This window comes from Bos taurus, chromosome 21 (assembly GCF_002263795.3).
Source record: "Bos taurus isolate L1 Dominette 01449 registration number 42190680 breed Hereford chromosome 21, ARS-UCD2.0, whole genome shotgun sequence".
NCBI lineage: Eukaryota > Metazoa > Chordata > Mammalia > Artiodactyla > Bovidae > Bos > Bos taurus.
In genome coordinates, this window is record NC_037348.1 from 57645198 (window position 1) to 57663467 (window position 18270).

At 56.2% G+C, this 18270-nt stretch overlaps 1 protein-coding gene across 3 annotated transcripts in view; it reads right to left on the reverse strand.

Annotated features, from left to right (window-relative positions):
- Positions 1 to 18270, reverse strand: part of ITPK1 (inositol-tetrakisphosphate 1-kinase) — a 164169-nt gene that overhangs the window by 55849 nt on the left and 90050 nt on the right. For 2 of the 3 annotated variants that reach the window (XM_015459328.3, NM_001192489.3), the window contains one exon: positions 10068 to 10193. In XM_015459328.3, the coding sequence (XP_015314814.1) occupies positions 10068 to 10193 (126 nt within the window). Of the gene's footprint in view, positions 1 to 7105; positions 7919 to 10067; positions 10194 to 18270 lie in introns of those variants that run through there. The other variant, XM_024981788.2, reaches the window with a different exon arrangement.

The following is an 18270-nucleotide window of genomic DNA, read 5'->3' on the forward strand; positions in this document are numbered from 1 at the left end:
TTTACTCCCTACAGCATTTTCAAAACATGACGGGAACCGTTCTAAGTGTCCAGCAGTAGAGGATGGGTTAAGAAAAGGATTTAAGGCCATTTGATGGAATACTATGCAGCCATTAAAAAGAATAAGGCAGCCTGAAGGAAGGACTGCTATAGAATCATTTCCAAAACAGACCACACAAAACAATGGCTTTGTGAGGGGATGGGATGACCACCTTTGCTCCCGAACACAGAACTCCCTGAAAAGGCTCTGGGTTGCTGCCCCCCACCCCCCAGACGGGGACTGGATGCCTGGGTAGCAGGGCGAGGAAAAAACTCCTTAAATTTGCCACACGTGCTAGCTACACCAAATGGTGGAGAGCCAGACATGAGGACGCGGGGAAAGCCACACCTGAGGAACCCACCAGAGCCACAGAGCATGAACAGGCTGGTAGCACTCACGGTCCCAGGGGAGAAGGCGGGAGAAACACTGGAGTGTTCACGAGGCTTCCTGGCAACAGAACGCCAGCCATAACCCCCACCTGTCCCTGCTGGGAAACAAGCCCCAGAACAAGGGTTTCAGAAAGGGCAGGACACTGGAAGAATCCAGAGATGAACTATACGGGACCCGTGCCACGGACAGAGCTGAGGGAAACCCCTTCTAGACAGGGAGAGGGGAGGGGGCTGGGGGACTAGGGGAAGACTGCCTGACGGGGTGAGATGGGCCTGAACATCTTGGGTGTGCCAAGTGCCCACCAGTGGCCTCCAGGTCACAGGCCCTCATCCCATCCCAAAGCCAGATGCCACCCACAACCATCCACCCCTGGGTCATCTTCCCAGACGGTCTGCGGCATCACGCGCCTCACTCAGCCATCAGAGAGAAAACCACGGTCCCCATGGAAGAGACATTGCTGTTCACAGAACTGATGGAAAGTCCATGAAGAAAAGCGATCCCACCAACGGATAACCCCTGAATGTTGAGGAAGAGAGGGCGGGGAGGAAACGGAACACTTTACCATCTGAGACAACAAACACCCTCTCCCCTCCTTCCCAGGCCCCGGACTAGAACAATACCCCTCTTTCTGCCCCTGGACCTCAGCACCAAATCTGTAGGCGTCCTCTACCTCCCGTCTGCGGGAGGCTGGCGAGGTGCCCGGGCCAGGCTGTGCACCTGAACAAAGCCACATGCCCTGTCACAGTGCCAGGGCACTGCTCAGGCCCTCGAGCAAGCAGAGACTGCGGCCACACACCAGCTTTGGGACCAGCGGGGGATGTGCATGGCTGGGTGCCGCCGGGAGAAGGCACCTCTCCAGGGGCTGACTCTCAACCAGGACAGGCTGGCATTTCCACTCAGCGGCCACTGGTGAGACTGGAGGGGGTCCCAGCGGCATCACAGCTGAGCACAGTGAACACCAGAGAGGGGCTGCCTGGCCCCAGGAGCTCGGTGTCAGCCCAGCTCAGCAGCGGCCCCCTCACTCCCGAAGCACCTGTCCTAACCCCGTGCGCCTTCTCCACCCACCTGTTCAGGTGAGCCGGTGGAGCAGCCCCTGCCCTCGGGCCGCATCCCCGGAACCAGGCCAAAAGCCGGCTCTACCCGCCCCACCCAAGGCTGCAGCCTCCAGCCAGATTCGGACTCTCGGCTCCCCGAGGCCTGCAGGGTCCTTGGCCTGCTCCGTTGGGTGTGCCAGGTTACCACCAGGACTTAGGATGCCCATGCCACTGTCAGTGGGGAGACAGAGGAATTGCCTGGAATCACAGCAGAGTTTGCAGGGTGCCGCTGAACTCTGGGACCCAGGGCCACTCAGGCCAGGGAGGCCCCTCACCCCTGCACTCAGCTGCCTTCCCAGCCTCTGGATGCAGGAGAACAGAGACGGCTGTGGCTGCCAACCGTGACCCTGGCAGTGACCCCGGGTGCTGCAGACCACTGTCTCACTTCCGGCTGCACATCTCTGCCCTCTCCTGAGCAGTGGCAGTCGCAGGCCCGGGCTGGACACTCTCACTCGCCACTGTGCTGGGCTGCACCAGCCTATTCCAGGCCCACAGGCCCCCGTACCATCCTGACACACCCCCTAGGCCTGCTCCACAACCTCTCCCTGCTTACCAGGCTTTTAGGCCCCAGCTCAAGTGTCACCTCCTCAGAGAGGTGATAAGAATCTCCAGGTTATGACAGGCCTTGATTTTTCTTCTTCTGAGAACTTGCCACAGGCTTCCCCAGGTGGCACAGTGGTAAAGAATCCACCTGCCAATGCAGGAGATGCAAGAGACACAGGTTCGATCCCTGGGTCAGGAAGATTTGCTGGAGGAGGGCATGGCAATCCACTCCAGTATTCTTGCCTGGAGAATCCCATGGACAGAGGAGCACGGCGGGCTACGGTCCACAGGGTCACAAAGGGTCAGACACAACTGAGCAACTCAGCACACACACAGCACAGAACTTAATCATGATTGGAGACTATATTACTTTTCCTCCATTTACTTATGTTTTGTTAGTATGAACCCTTGCCTCACCTATGGCAACACACACACACGCGCGCGCGCGCGTGTGCAAGCTAAGTCGCTTCAGTCATGGATTATAGCCCACTAAGCTCCTCTGTCCATGGGATTCTCCAGGCAAGAATATTGGAAGGTCGTGCCCTTCTTCAGGGAATCTTCCAATCCAGGGATCAAACCCACGTCTCGTGTGTCTCCGGCATTGGCAGGGTGGTTCTTTACCACTAATGGCACCTGGGAAGCTCCCCGCCACACACACCAAATACAGATCTGTGTGGACAGGGGTTGTGTCCACCTGAACTGTCTTATTTTTTGTATCTGTGATGTCTTTTAAGATTCCTGGCACACAATAAGTGCTTAATTGAGGCTTGTGGAATAAATGACATAATGGTTATTTGACAAATGATCTCACGGATCAATGGAGAGACAGAGATACAGGCCAGGACAGGGACTGGGAGCCAGAGGGTGTGGGAGGCCTGAGGCAGGGGCCTGGACCCGAGCCAGCATGGGAAGGTCCTCCTGCCCCATTCTGTCTGTCCCCAGAGGACAGAGGTCGGCAGCCCCAGCACGTGGCCACCAGAGCAGCTTCACTCTTGGCTGGTGAGAGGCTTTGTGATTTATTACACGAAGCTGAAAGAAACCACACAGGCTTTAATCGTGGGCACACAGACCACACGGGTTGCACAGAAGCAAGTCAGTAGGTCATGGCCCCACACAGGCCAGGAGGAGCATGGAAGAGACCTTCCTGCCATAGACGTTCCTGAAATGACGAACCCACCGACTACAAACCTCTTGGCTGGAGTTCTCGATTTCCAAAACCCAAAACCCAGGAGCCCAACACACCCAGAGGACCAAGCTAAGGAACCCTGAAATGATGTGTATATCACATCACGTGTACACAAACACAAAACGTGTACACACTTGTACACATCACAAAACTTGTACACAAGTTTTCCCTACCATTTGGGGAAAATGTACTATTAGCAAACGTTCTAAAAGCCAGCAAACCACCAACCCTGTGCCGTGAAAAACTGTCTACACACACAGAGGGAAGGCGGCCAGCTCCCAGAGTGAGCTCAGGCCCTGGGGCGGTGTCCCTTCCCCTGCCGTACAAAGTCCAGCTCTGCTCTGGGCAGGTAACAGGGTCATAAAGTTGAGCGTCTCCCTAGAGGGCCGGCCTCCCTCTCCACAGAGAAAGGCCCTGCAGACAGTTAACGGCCCCAAAGGGCACCACGCTCCCTAGGGCAGAAAGAGCGATTCACAGCCACCGCCTGGCAGCCTGGCCTGGGCGCACAATGGCCAGATTGTGTGGCCACCTCCGCCGCAGGAAGAGGGGCCTCCTGACCTGGGGCAGCTGTCACGGGGAGGCTGACCTCACAGCCACCCCAGGAATCCTGTCCGGGGGCCAGGGCCACCAGATCCACCCAGCTCTGCCTCCCTGGCCTCCATCCAGCCAACATTTATTTCATCATCGGGTGGCACCAGCAGGGTCAGAGTCTGGCACGGCCAGACAGTGACCCGGCATCACTGGCCCTCACCCCCCAGGGGTCTGTCAGTGGGCAGGCCTTGGCCCCTCTGAGGCATCTCTGAAAAGAACACAAGCTACCTTCTTCCTCAGTGACTATAAGCAAGTGATTTAATAACTTCCTTGGGCCTCAGCTTTGTCACATGAAAAATGGGGAAGTAATTCCATTTTTCCATGGATTGATATAAGTACCAAATAAGATATGAGATGTGCAATGCCCATGGCCGAGAGGGCCCCTTGGGATGTGCTCCAGAAAATGTGGCCTCTTCCATGGCTCCATGGTGACCACCTAAACCCTTCACTGGTGCTCAGGGTTACTATTCTGAGCCCTCTCCTGAAGGTCCACAGGTTACCAGGTGCTGCCCCCAAAATGGACAGAAACTCACTTAACTTTTGATCGGTTCAGATGTTATCTTCTTCATCAGACTAGAAGGCTGCCAACAGTAAAATCTATTGCTTCTGCTACTTCTAGTGGGTGCCCACAGTACACAGTCCCGTGCTGGTGGTGGCTCGGTGCTTGTCTGAGGGTGACAGGCTTTGAGTCAACACAGCTGTGAATCATTTCAGAGCCACAGGGGCCAGAGGAGAGCGGAGCTGGGGTCTTAGAGGTGATCGCCGCTGTTCATAGCAACAGCCTTTCGGCTTGGGCACCACTGTTCTCAGGTCACGTCTTCTGTTGCCGTGCTGGCATCTTCCCGGTACGGCCAGGGTGCAACCGAGGCCCCAGTGGGTCAGCTGGTGAAGAGTGGAGCCTAGCACAGTACCCAGAGTCCCCCTGAAGACCACCCGGCCCTGCCTCTAAGGCTACAATCAGTCCACTCTTCCGCTCTGCTGTCACAGAGCTCAGCTTCCATTTGGGGACACTTTCGTAATCATGGTCTAATTGACTCCAATTACAGTTAAGAGCTCTCAAGTTGGCTGGGACCGAAAGTCACAGATAAGGTTGCTAGAGCAGTACTACTGCCATGGAATAATAATAATAATAATAACAGGGACGTCCCTGGAAGTCCAGTGGTTAAGACTTCACCTTCCAATGCAGGGGTTGCGAGTTCAATCCCCGACTGGGGAGATACGATACCATATGCCTCTCGGCCAAAAAACCAAAATATAAAACAGAAGCAGTATTGTAACAAATTCAATACAGACTTTAAGAACGGGCCACATTAAAAAAAAAAAAAAAAACTTAAAAGATTTATTTTTAAAATACCTTTAAAAGAAATAAATTATATAAATATTTAAAAGGAATATTAATAGCAATAATAATAAGCCTATGTGACTCAGGGGTCACTAAAGGCTCCGCCTGGGCAGATGGCCTTACGCCTGCTCTCACACACCAGGTGCTAACAGTAAGGGTGGTGAACGCTTCCACACGCTCAGCACTGGCACCCGTCTTGAGGGCATCATGCATGTGAATGTGTTTCAGCACCTTTTTTATGTTTTCAAAGAAAAGGGCCCCAGGTATTGTTGTTCACCGTGTTCGGCTCCCGGGCCTATAGGCGGCTCTTACTCCTCTGATCCCAGCAGGCACTCACGGGCCTAGAGGATCCCAGTGGCCACCAAACTGTCAAGAGTCCCCGGGCACCTGTCACTTTGGGGCAGAGACTAAGAGCCATGATGAGCCTCTCTGAGGTGTTCTAGGCCGTGAACAATGAGTAGTCCTAACCACTGGGCCACCAGGAAGCTCCCAAAGAAGGTGTCTTATATGATTCCATGAACAGCAAAGTCCAGAACAGGGAAAGAGAGCGTCACAGGTGTGGGTGGGTGCAGGGACCCCTGGAGGGAGAAAGGGGCTCTGGGGGTCAGCTGGGAGCAGGCATGAGGAGGGAGGGGGCTGGACGGGCAAAAACTGAGACAGAGGCAGGAACTGGTGGCTGTCTATGGCTGGGAGCATGTGGGCTGTGCTGGCCCAGGCTGCTCAGAGGCTGGCCAGTCGTGGCTGAGCAAGGCATGCCAAGGACGGAGGGGCCCCCAGGGTGAGGAGGGGGCACTGCTAAGCCTCAGATGGCATGAGTCCCTCTCAGTCTCAGAAAACCGCCAGGTTCCAATGACTGCAGGGTCCCTACTACCCCGAGCTCATCCTGAGCTGGCAATTTCCCCTCCCAAGCAGGGCCTCTCTTTCCACTTAAATCTGATCTTATCACTCCCACCCCCAGCCTGCAGGATAAAGTCTAAGCCCTGCAGCCTGGTGTGAAATGCGCTCTCTCCACTCTTCTCTGCCACCGTGCAGGTCCCCAGGTCCGAGGGCACGCCCATATGCAGCCATCAGAGCCCGGCGAGCCGGCCCAAGCCCACTCCCTCCTTGGGTCTGCTCCCAGCTGCACCCTGGAGCCGCCAGGGACCCGCCAGGGTGTCCTGCACGCCCCACACCCAAGATGCTCTTCAACTTCACAGACACACGGGCACCAAGGGCAGCAAAGGGGAGACCAGGGGAGCTTGAAGCAGATCCCCAAATGGAGAGACTGGCCAGAATAACCCACCAAGAATTACAAACCTCCAAACAGTCGGAAGGAAAAGTGCAAAGTTTTGAGGGCCTCAGACAGGGAATGTCCCTGCAGTCGGCTAACTGGAGAGACTTACCCCAGGAAGGGGCACCTGATCCTGGGGGTGGGGACGAATTCCATCCACTCCAGGGAACAGCCTGTGCAGAGGCACTGAGGCGGAAAAGAGCTCAGAACTTGAGCAAGGAAGGGACGGGCGGGACAAGATGAGGCTGGGGAGGGAAGGAAGGAGGCTGTGGCCAGACTGCAGGCCCCACGGGCCACGACAGAGCCTGCAGTCTTTATTATCATCACTGCAGTGAGACAGTTTCTAGCCAGGGCCCTCGGGGACCAGCTCGGGGTGTCTCCTAGCTCATCACTCAGGGGCCACAAAGGCAGCTCCTGGCTTGCCCAGACCTCTCCTCCGGGCTGGGAGGGCAGGGTGGGAGTGCGGATGGGCTCACCAAGTAGTAATGTGCCGCTGCGGAGACAGCGGTCCTTGAGTCCACACGGTGGGTCTGGGGGCCATTAAGGACTTAACGCCCTCCCAGCTAATGGAGATGAGTAGAAAAGGTGACAGTCCAAACTCAAACCTCTTTCCCGCAAGCTCATTCAGGGAAAACCCCAGGAAGCTCTACCTGGCCGAGTCGCCTGCCCCGAGGAGGATGATCGCTCGCCATAATGCTTCTATCCATTCTGGGAGGGCAGCAGCAGAACCATGCCCCACGCGACACCTGACAGCCAGCCCTGGATGCTGCAGTGAGTCGGGTCTCGCTGCTTCCCTGAGGCAGCCGCTCTGGATGCCAGGAGACCCCTGAGCACTGGGACCAGGACCTTCATACCACCCTAACCCCACTCGTCCATGTGGATGCGGCCCCCAAGGGACCTCTGCCCAGGTCGGTTCACTGATAACTGAATCTCGGGGCAGGGCCTCGGCGGCACCAGGCTGCCGGCTCCACGAGAACCTTGGCACAGAAAAACAACTGAATCATCCCCATGATTCTCCAAGCCAAGCCCTCTTGAGGCCACTATTTTTTTTTAAAGGAGGGGGATGGCAGGCAGCAGCTTGGGAGCTGGTTTCTATGGCAACCAGCTTCAGTGATCTGTATAAACCCCAGACCCCCAGTCCCCAACCTGTCCTCAAGGACAGTCAGAAAAAAAAAGCATAACCTCTCAGCTCTGAGAATTCCTTTCAATCCCTGGGCCCTGGAGGCTTAGTAGGAGCATCCCATGAGCAGAATGCTCTAGAGTTGTCCAGAAACATCTCAGAAACGTATCTATCTTGACCCATGCAGCCCCAGGCCACTTCCCCAGGGACCTGAGCTGTGCCTTTGGAGGAGGCCCTTTGAGCTGCGCCCCTTCTGAGCCACATCACCTTTCTCTGTTTTCTTACGACAAAATGCAGAAAGGCCAGTGTTGCAAACCCCAGCCCCAGGGCCCTGCTTCCCAGCCTCTGAAGTCGGAACATTCCTCTGCCTCTACTGGCCCTGGGCCCCTACCCCCATGCGTCCTCATTCAGGTCCTGAGAATAAACATTAAAACAGGCGTCTGGCGTAGTCAAGGTCAAGTCTGTCAGCCTGCGGCTTGGCTCTGAACTTGAACCTCGTATCTCGTGCAGGGTGGGATGCCCAGGGCAGCGCCAATAGCACCGGGCCCCGTGGCGCTGAGCGGCCTCACCTGGCACCTCTCAGCCCTCCTCTCCACCAGCCCCTGCCCGTCTCCTCTCCTCTCGGGGCCTGCATGATGCGCGGCCTGTCACCCTTCTCCCCAAAGGACTGTTCTCGTCACAAAAGAGGAAACGTCCTGGCCTTATCAGATATCTGCTTCATGCTCAAGCACAGATGGCAGTGAAAACTTATCCCAGAGATACCCAGGCTGGAAGGTTATCCTGAGGTCACCCCAGCCATCTGAGGGCAGCTGTTCTGTGTGCCCTGGGTGAGACAGACTCCCGAGACCAGCTGAGACCCCCCGGGACACACAGCTGGTGGCTGAAACCCTTGAAGCTGCAAGTCCCCACATCCCCCACGATGTGCTCGCTCCAGAACAGGAACTCAGGGCACCCAGTTCCCCTTTACTGTTCAGCACCACCTGCCCTGGGCTGTGGGCTGTGTGTCTGCTTGCGGGGAGCAGGGGATGGGAGGTCCCCCAGGGCTGGTCGTTCTGTAACCCCCCAGGGCAATGGGCTGGGCTGGGGGCTGCGGTCCTTCATCTAAGAAAGTAATGATGGTGGTGGAGCTGCTGGAAGAACTCAGCAAACATCAGACCCGTCTACGTACTCAGGCGCTTACTGCTCACAGCAACCTTCTCATAGCATCCTAGGAAGCAGCAACCCCATTTCACAGAAGAGGAGACGAAGGCTCAAGATCATATGCTCACCCTGGCCTTGACCTTCCAATCAAGCACTCACTGGGACCCGAGCACTGTGTGAAGCACTCTCCACGCATCGTGTTGTTCACTGCTCCCAACACAGTACCGACACCACTGTACAAATATGAAAACTGAGGCTTCGGAGGAGCCCAAATACCTTTCTCCATGGCCCCCAGCCCTTTGGGAGAAGGGTAGGGGAGTGGATCATGTCAGGCTGCTGGCCAAAGTCACTGCAGGGCACCACCTACGAACAGCACGCCTCTGCAGGTGCGTGCAGGAGGGGAGGGGACACCAGCGGGGCCACACACAGGCCCCTGGGGCTCATGGGAGTCTGACATGGTCAGTCAAGGAGGGAGCGAGGCTGGCTGAGGTCACCAACCCGGGACACAAGGGCAAAAGAAACTGCTGTCAGCAGGAGGGCTGCTGTGTGGCGATGAGATTCCCCTTTGTCCTGATAAGGAAGGACAGAATGTCACCCCTCCAGTCATCACACTCTGAAAAGTGCTGGTTCGAGCATCCCTCCCACTGGGAAGGCCCTGGATCTCAAGTGCATTTTTCACTGATAACATGACCTTGTTTTTCATGACCCCAAGCCGCTTTCCTGAGGAATGAATCACGCTCTTGTCCACAACAGAGAAAACACAGGGCAAGTTGGTGGGGGCGACTGCAGCAGCGCTCAAGGCGGCGAGCAGGTCACTGTGGGGTCAGGGCCCAGGACACTGGGGAACAGGGGGAAGGGAGGAGGGAAGAGCCAGGGAGACTTGATCGGAGCTCAGAGATGCGCCTGCGGGTTCAAAGCCCTGAGCACGCAGAGGGTCTTCTCCACTGGGGCAGGATTCAGGGGCCCAAGGGCGGCCATTGCAGCTCAAACACCCTCGGGGAGTCCTTTTCTTCAAGGGTGGCAAGAGGGTTCCCACCTCTATGCCAACAGAGCATCTGCAGCTGTGGCTATGTGTGCACGGAGGAGGCAAGGGCATGATTGGATTGGGCAGCGCCCTGATCAGTAAATCATATCTCTAAAGGTAGACGGCAGACGGGGGTGGCGACAAGCGGGCCCATCTCACCTCCAAAGACAGAGACCCTGGCAGGGAAGGCCCCAACCACATGCCCACGTCTTGGCAGAGGCAGAGCCGTATCTACGGTAACCCAGCAGGACAGCTCCACGGCTTCAGAGAGGCACAGAGCTGTTCCCAGCCACCACTCCCCACCACCCTGACCCCCTCCCCCACGCACCTGGAACCTGTGCACCAGCTCCAGGGCCTGGCTGTCATTCTGATCAGCTTCGAGGATGACATCGGTCAGCTTGTGGATGATGACGTCCAGGGGGCCCTGCTCCTCGATCGGCCGGCTCAGGTTCAGCTGCGAGAGGGAGACACAGAGAGAGAAAGAACAACTTGAGCTCGGAGCCCGCGGCCTCGTCTATCCCATCCTCTCTGCACGTCCCCAGGGCATGGAGCGCGAGGAGGGCCGGCACTCGCGGGACAGGACTGGACAGGACTCGCTGAGGCCCTGGAACTCCTCCAGGGCAGGCCCCGTGTTTGTGCTTCTGTCCCCGAGTGCCAGGCTGCCTGGAACATAAAAGATACACAGGTGGAGTCGGGGTGACCAAGGAGCTACGGGTTAAGCGAGAGTCACTGTGAGAGCATTTACTGGCCATGCTGCAGCTGCCCCCACCACCTGGGGCCTCTCGGGTGGGGACACCAGGTTTCGGTAAGGTCAAGTCCAATGACTGAAGTCACAAGGCCAGACCTGAACTGAGATCCAAGCAGACATTCTCCCCACGAAACTACCCACGGTCTCGGCAAAGCTGTGATCTGTGTGAATCTAAGAGCCACCGCTCTGTGAGGCTGGCCGCTGGCACTTCACACTGGGATCAGGGCTGGCCTTTGATGACAAAGAGAGGGATGCAGGGCCACCTGGAGTCCCCAAGTCCCCGGCTCACCCTGCTCCACTGGGGAACGTGTTTATTTTTTCAAGAGCGTGGGGTTTGGAAGATCGGGTCCTGGGGGAGCCAGAGCTGCTGGCTGACAGCCGGCATCCCAGACCCCCAAGACGGGAGCACCTACCAACAGCCGGGGCCGCCTGACACTGCGCTTCCTGGCCGCCAGATGTCTACCGCCTGGCACGCGGCCGCCACCACCTGCAGGGCTGTGCTCTTGGAGGCGGCGGCGCCAGCTGATCACCTGGCTGACCCCTCGAGTGGCCTCAGTGGAGGCCAGAGAAGGCCACCAGCCCCACCCCTGCCCTCCGTCCCACTCCCCCAGTGGGGCTCCCTCCAGGATTCCAGGCTGTTTGTTTCAAAGTCATTAGGGAGGAGATCATGATGACAGCTCCAGGGAGGCTGGGTGCTAAAAACGTATGTCCATTTGTTACTTTTTATTTTCCAGCCACACAGTGAGAGGCAATTCCACACATGACAGAGGAAAACACAGACTTCTGAAACCTGCCAAGGACTTCACAGGGAGAAAGCAGAGCCAGAACTGAAGCTGGACCAGCCACCCAGCCCCCAGCCCGAGTCCCGTGCCCGCGCTGTGCCCCAGAGCCACGACCGCCTGGGTGCCTTGCCCTCTGGCTGCTGGCCACGTCTGGCCCTTTGGAGGCACCAGGAGAAGATGGGAGAGAGGATGGGACAGGAGTCCGGGTGCTTGTCCCCACCATCCTCATGGCCCCAACATCTCCCTTGAGCAGGGCGGCCCCTCTCCCAAGACCACCACTGTCTCTAGGCTCTTCCCTCCCCTCGTTCCCTTGGGCCTGGGGTGGTGACACCCCACCACTTTGGGGCGCCTCACCACCTCCTGCTGGCTCCTTTGACCCCGCCCATGCTATGTCATCTTCCTGATTTAAACTCTTTTTCCATTAAAGCTTCAGAATGCACCAGGTCTTTCCTGTTGATAGCCTTAACTCCTCTTTTTTATTGTCTTCCAGGAAAGATGTTAAGGGATTTTCCCTATTAAAAAAAAAAAAAAAAATTCATGGACTTCACAAAAGGAAAATACTGAAGAACACTGATCCCTCGATGTTCTAGCCTGTGTGCAAAACAAAACAGCAAAAATCAGACCAGCTGAGCAGCTGCCCGTCTTCCAAGACTCCTAGATGGGGAAGGGATGTGGTACTTGTCCTCAGAGGAGGGCCAGGAGCTAGAGGTGACAGCTATACCTTCACAGACCAGGACCCCTAGAGCCGAGGAGAAAAAATGACTGGGTAAGGCCTCATGGTTGGGAAATGACCCAGTGGGACCTGGACAAACAGCAACACAGATGGGCTTAGCCTGCAGCCAAGCTGCCCATGTCCTGGGGCCTGTGCCAAAGCCTAGCAGAGTCCCAGGGCCTCAGTTTCTCCTTCGATAAAAACAGGAAATGCCAAGGATCTTTCCAGTTCTGTCCATACATTCATTATTAATTTCCATCCAATGCTACTTCCCAAGAAGAAAAAAAAAAACAAAAACAGGATTGGAAGGAAGGCAGAGCAGCCAGTGGCAAGTGGGAACATGGGCAAGGAACAGCTCATTCTCAGAGCTGCCCATCTGCCCTGTAACCAGCGGCTCCACTATGACAGGCACCGAAGCAAGAGGCCAACATTTTCAGACCGAGACGGCTACGGGCGGAAGAGCCTGGGTCACGTGGGAGGCTGGGCAGGGCGCCCCAGGCCTCAGAAACCCCATCCCAGAGAGAATGTTTCCTGTGCAGCAAGAAGGGACAGAAGCCAGCCGCTGAGAAGACTCTAGGGTCCCCACACCTCTGGGGAAGGAGGTGGGCAGGAGAGGCCCCGGGCTCGTGCTCGCCCGGCATCACCCAAGGTCTGTAGACCTGACAACTGTGGGCTGTTTGCGAAATAAGCTCCCTGCGTTCCCGGCCACTCTGCTGAAGGTAAACAGTTGAGTTTTGGAAGCTGGCCACTGTCCTTTGTGTATTTTCCAAGAGTTTTTGTGCCAGTGAAACCCTTTCACGAGAGCTGCGGCTCTGGACACACGTCAGGCCTGGCTAGTCCCCGCTCCGCATCCTCGCTGGGGCCCGAGCAGAGCTGTCCGTGGCTCCAAAAGGCCCTCCTGTACCAGCCTTCCTCAGAGGACCAGAGGAGCCACAGAAGCCCTGAGGGGGTCTACCCTAAGGAGCCGGAGCCTTGGAAGCCCTCAGGGGGTCTACCCCAAGGAGCCGGAGCCTTGGCAGCCCTGAGGGGGTCTACCCCAAGGAGCCGGAGCCTTGGCAGCCCTGAGGGGGTCTACCCCAAGGAGCCGGAGCCTTGGCAGTCCTGAGGGGGTCTACCCCAAGGAGCCAGCAGTCCCTCCCCACTGGCTGGGAAGGGGGAGAAGGTCTTCCGGGGCTGCACCCTCAGATCCTAGGGGAGCCAAAACTGCTGTTGGTCAGCAGGCCCCGGGCACCCGTGGGAGAGAACCTAGGACCCTGCAGAGGAGGGGACCCTCAGAGGGGACTGGGGGTGCCACAAAAGAGGGGACCCCTCACAGAGGGAGGGTGTCCCAGAAGAGGGGCCCTTGGGTGGGGGGTGCTGCAGAGAATGGAATCCTGGGACCAGCGGGGTCGGGGGGTGGGGGGAGGCACCTCAGAAGCTTCCTTTCCCAGATGGGGCGGGACTGGGGGCCAGGGCGGAAGTAAACTCACTTCAAGTGTGTCATTCGCTTTTTCTGACCACACTCTGCTCACAGAAAAGGAAACTCTCCCAGGGGACCTGTCCTCCTCCTCAGAGAGGGTCCAACTGGGCCCCCTCAGCCAGTCACGGGGTGTCCGGACGGAAGGGCCCCCCTGTAGTGGCTGCAGGCGCCACGTTTCCAAGTCACGCCACCCTGAGAGGCCGGTGCTGGATGATGCTCTGCGAGCGCTCGGGATTCGGAGAAAACAAGGGCCCACTGTTTCCTCAGTGACGAAGGCGCTGAGGCAGGCGAGGGTGGAGGGAGGCCCAGGAGGAGATGGGACAGAGGCCCGCAGACCCCAGAGGCCCAACAGCCACCTCTGACCTTGGGAACAAGCAACCCCGTCGTGATCCAAGGGGAGCTGGGCGCTTGCCTCCCGCCCATCAGCTGGCTGAGGAGGACAGGATGCAACGGTGGGCACCTGGACACCCCTCCTGGCTCAGCTGCCTCTGTGCCTCGGTTTCCCCTTTCATAAAATGAGAATGTCATAACTGTGACTTCCAGGACTGGTCTGTGAGTTAGAACATTCCATTTACAGATGTGGCACCTAAGCCCTCTAGAAAACTTCCTGCTTCAGCTTGATCACTCGTTAACTTGACAAGTATTTTCTGGGCCCCTCCTGTGCACTAGGCACAGATGTCCCCTGCCCTCTCATCGCAGGGCCTCAGGGGGACTGTGCACCCTGGACACAGCCCCAGCTGCCCCAGACCTGCACGGGGCGGTGCTCCCCTGCCACAGTGAGTCCTCTGCCTGGAGTGCCCACCCACAACCTGTAGCCTCTGGTCCACACACAAGCTCTTACTAGTCTCCCAAGTCCCAGGATAGAAGTTCGATCCTTTTCCAGACTTCTGAACTCCTCGTTTCCCAAACAAGAAGGCTTAATGGCTCCTTCATCTCACCAGTGTCCCCGAAATGCTATGCACATCCCTCCAAGATAGCACCCTAACTTCCAGGCACGAAGTAGTTTCTTTAACCTTTTGTCCCTTCCACAAGATCCTGAGATTCCCCAATGACCAGGGCTGCAACCTGGCCTCTCCAGGACCTAGAACCAGGCCCCAAGCAAGAACTAGGCTGTTGCTGTTGTTCAGTCACTAAAGTTATGTCCAAGTCTTTGAGACTGCATGGACTGTAGCCTGCCAGGCTCCTCTGTCCATGGGATTTCCCAGGCAAGAATAATGGAGTGGGTTGCCATTTGCTCCTTCAGGGGACCTTCCTGACCCGGGGATTGAGCCCGGGTCTCCTGTGCTAGCAGGTGGATTCTTTACCAGTGTGCCACCTAGGAAGCCTAAGAGCTCAGCAGACATCTGCTAAGCGCACTGGCAGCTTCAAAGAACAGAGTGAACAACGCAGACCCAGAAGGGACCTTCCACGGAGCAGGGTGACTCTTTTCTGTGAAGGGGGCTGAAATGGCCTCCCAGAGGAGGAGGTGTCCAGACCAAGCCACGGAAGGGAGAGGGAAGAATGGGACCTCCAGAGATGGGCAGGGGAAGGAAGGTTTAATCCAAGTAGAGGGGCAGCTGCAAAGATGCAGGACGCACCATCTGCATTAAACCCTCTCCTTTATCTATCAGTTCCAAACGCCTCAGGTGCCCTAAGCTACCACCTCTGCAGAAACAGCTTCTCCCACAGCACTGACCGCTGACTGGCACCTTGCAGGAGGTGGCCCATCACCGCCCCTCCTTCTCATGCTTCATCTGTGGGCTGGAAGCAGAGGAGCCTGTAGAAGATTCCAATGCCTAGGGGACCAGGATTCAGCTGTGGTATAATCAATGAGCAAATCTTGAGTGCATTAACCCACTAAGAGTTTGGGGCTGTCTGTGAGCTTACCCGAAGGCAGTCCCCACAGGAGAGATCATAGATGGTGGAAGGGTGGGGGTAGAGGGATGCCAAGATGAGACAAGAGGCAGAGGGTTCCAGCTTTCTGGAAGAGGGTTCTCTGGGCTGTACTTCCAGCTCTTTCTTTGCTCCCAAACTCCCACACGCACTTCCCTGATGTGATCAACAACCAGCTAGATGTGAAAGAAGCATGTGCATCGGAAGGCTGGGGACTCGGAAAAACTGGCTCCCATCCCCCACCCCATGCTGGGGGCCACTCATCCTCTCTGGCTGCAACATGCAAGGTATGCTAGCAGAGACCTGGGCTGCTGAGAAAAACCTACGCTTCTCTGAATGGCCAGACAGGCTGCAATGGCCCTCTCTACTGCAAAGGCTGCAGGTGAAGCTGGTGAGGACGTCAGGCAGGTGTGGGTACTATTCCACAACCATGCTCGGTGGCCGGGTCCTCTAGGAGTGGCTGTGAAGCTGTGTGAGGCCTGGCATGTTATTTAGGCTCTGTGTCTGTCTCACAGGTCCCCACCTCAGGCTGCTGTGAGAACTGAGTTAATGTGTATAATTACTCAGGACAGAGCCTGACACAGAGCGGGGGTGCTGGAGCCGTGCACTTACGCCAGACTATGGCTGCTAGCCTGAAAACGCAGGTTCTGAAGTAGGGTGACCACACGGGCTTGTCCTCAAATGGGATCTTCCTGGGTGACAGGGATGTCTTTTATTTGAATGAGGCAATGCTTGGTGGGCTGGATAGGCGTGGGTCACCAGAAAAATCAAGGCATGATTAGAAGCTTGGAACTTTCAGCCCCACTCCCTATCCTTGAGTGGGGAGGGTGCTGGAAAATGAGTTAGTGACAGATCATGCCTTTGTGATGAAGCCTTCATAGGAAATCCCACAAGGACAGGTTCAGGGAGCATCCTGGTGGTGAGCACAAGGAGGAGCTGGGAGAAAGGGTTGCCCAGAGGGTGCAGAAGCCCTTCCCCACATCTCTTGCCCGATACACCTGTTCCACCTGGATGTTCAACTGTACCCTTTCCCACAGTCCTTTATAATAAGCTGGTAAATACTAAGTAAACTGTTTTCCCAAGTTCCAGAAGCCAATGCATCAAATTAATCAAACTAGAGGAGGGGATTGTGGGAACCTGTGATTTACAGCTGATGGCTCATGCGCACAGATATCAATCTAAACTTGCAACTGGCATCTAATGGAGCAGGGATGGGGAGGACCTCGTGGGACTGAGTCCTTAACCTGTAGAACTGATGTTCACCTTCAGGTGGTCAGTGTCAAAACTGTGTTAAACTGTAGGACTCCCGGCCTGGTGTTACGGGTTTATGTGGTATGGGTAAAGCCCCCAGCCAACTGCCATCACACATGGCAAGTGTGTAGAAGTGTGAGAGTAAAGGTGAATCCCAGGAGGTGTGTTTTTCCTACAATTGTGCACTCAAAAACTTCAGCTATTCCGTTTCTCTATTCTTACTCTTTACTTTATTACTGCCCAGTGAAATCTCGCCTGAGTTCTGTTAACAAGGCGCTTCCCTGGTGGCTCAAGTGGTAAAAACTCTGCCTGCAATGTGGAAGACCTGGGTTCAATCCCTGGGTCCAATCCCTGGGTCGAGAAGATCTCCTGGAGGAGGACATGGCAACCCACTCCAGTATTCTTGCCTGGAGAATCCCATGGACAGAGGAGCCTGGTGGGCTGCAGTCCATGGGGCTGCAGAGAGTCAGACATGACTGAAGTGACTTAGCATGCAACACACGTGCACTGTTTACAAGATACACCAGAATCTGCATTCTGCAAAGCTAGGTCACTTGTCCTGGCTCCTATTAGGCTTCTCAATGCATTTTCTGCCATATTAAAACGGACCATCCCTGTTAATGATGGTAAGAGTTCTGACTTTGGGCCACGCACCAGCTAACAAGCAGTGACCCCAGCAGGTGCACATGAGGACACCAGGTCACAAGACAGGTTAAGTAGCTGTCCAGGGTCGTCCCATCATAGCTGGATGGGAACCTGGTCTCTCTCCTGCAGAAGTCAATTGGCCGCTAAGCCAAAGGGTGTCCTGGGCCCCTGGGGCTTTCCCTCTGTTCCTTTTCTCCCTCAGTTCACGCCATGTGGATGGCGTGTTTTCAGATGGAAGTCACTAGATGAAAAGTTTTTTGTCTCAACTGAGGTCCTGACTCAATGGCCCCAATGAAAAGCAAGTGGGCAGAAGACCCAATTTATTCTCTGGACTCTCCAAAGTCTGAAGATGGAACAGAACTGCCATCTCCAACACTTAAAGGCCCCAGGAGGCAGGAGCAGCGCTCTCCTGAAAGGCAAGTTGGAGCTGGTGCCTTGGGGACAGGCTGCAAAAAGGCACGCGGCCTCGGAGGATGCTGCCCGGGTCTTGCGCTTCTTGGTGGGACTGGATCCAAAACTTGACGGGCAAGCAGTCTTTCCCTGGCAAGAGTGACTCCCTCCCGAAGGAGCGCCAAGTGGCCTTCAGAGGGGTCAGGAGCTAGATGTCACATGGGGCTGATCCCCAAAGACCGCAGGCCGGGCCAAGCACAGTACGGGTCGCCCCCGCGGCCTCTGCCCCAGAACTCCCTGACCCAATGCCCCAAATTCTCAGTAGCTGGTTTCCAATAATGAACATAATAAACCACCATCTGGTTAAGGCAGAGCGTGGATAACCTTTCTCCCCCAGAAGATGAGGGGTGCACTCAAGTCAACAGCCCGAAGATGAAAGTCCCTTGTGTGCAGCTCCAAAGTTCTGGGAATTTGCAAGTCAACTTTGTTTCAGAGAGCCAGAAAAGTCACTGCCTCCAGCACTTGACAAGGGTATTGGTACAGCCTTGGTGCCATGCCAGGCCCACCACAGGCCCTCGGGCAGTCATGGTCCTGAGGAGCGGTGTCAGCCCTCCCTTCCTGGAGTCTTCTCCGCTCTCGGAGCCTACAGACCCCCATCATTCTCAGGTCTGG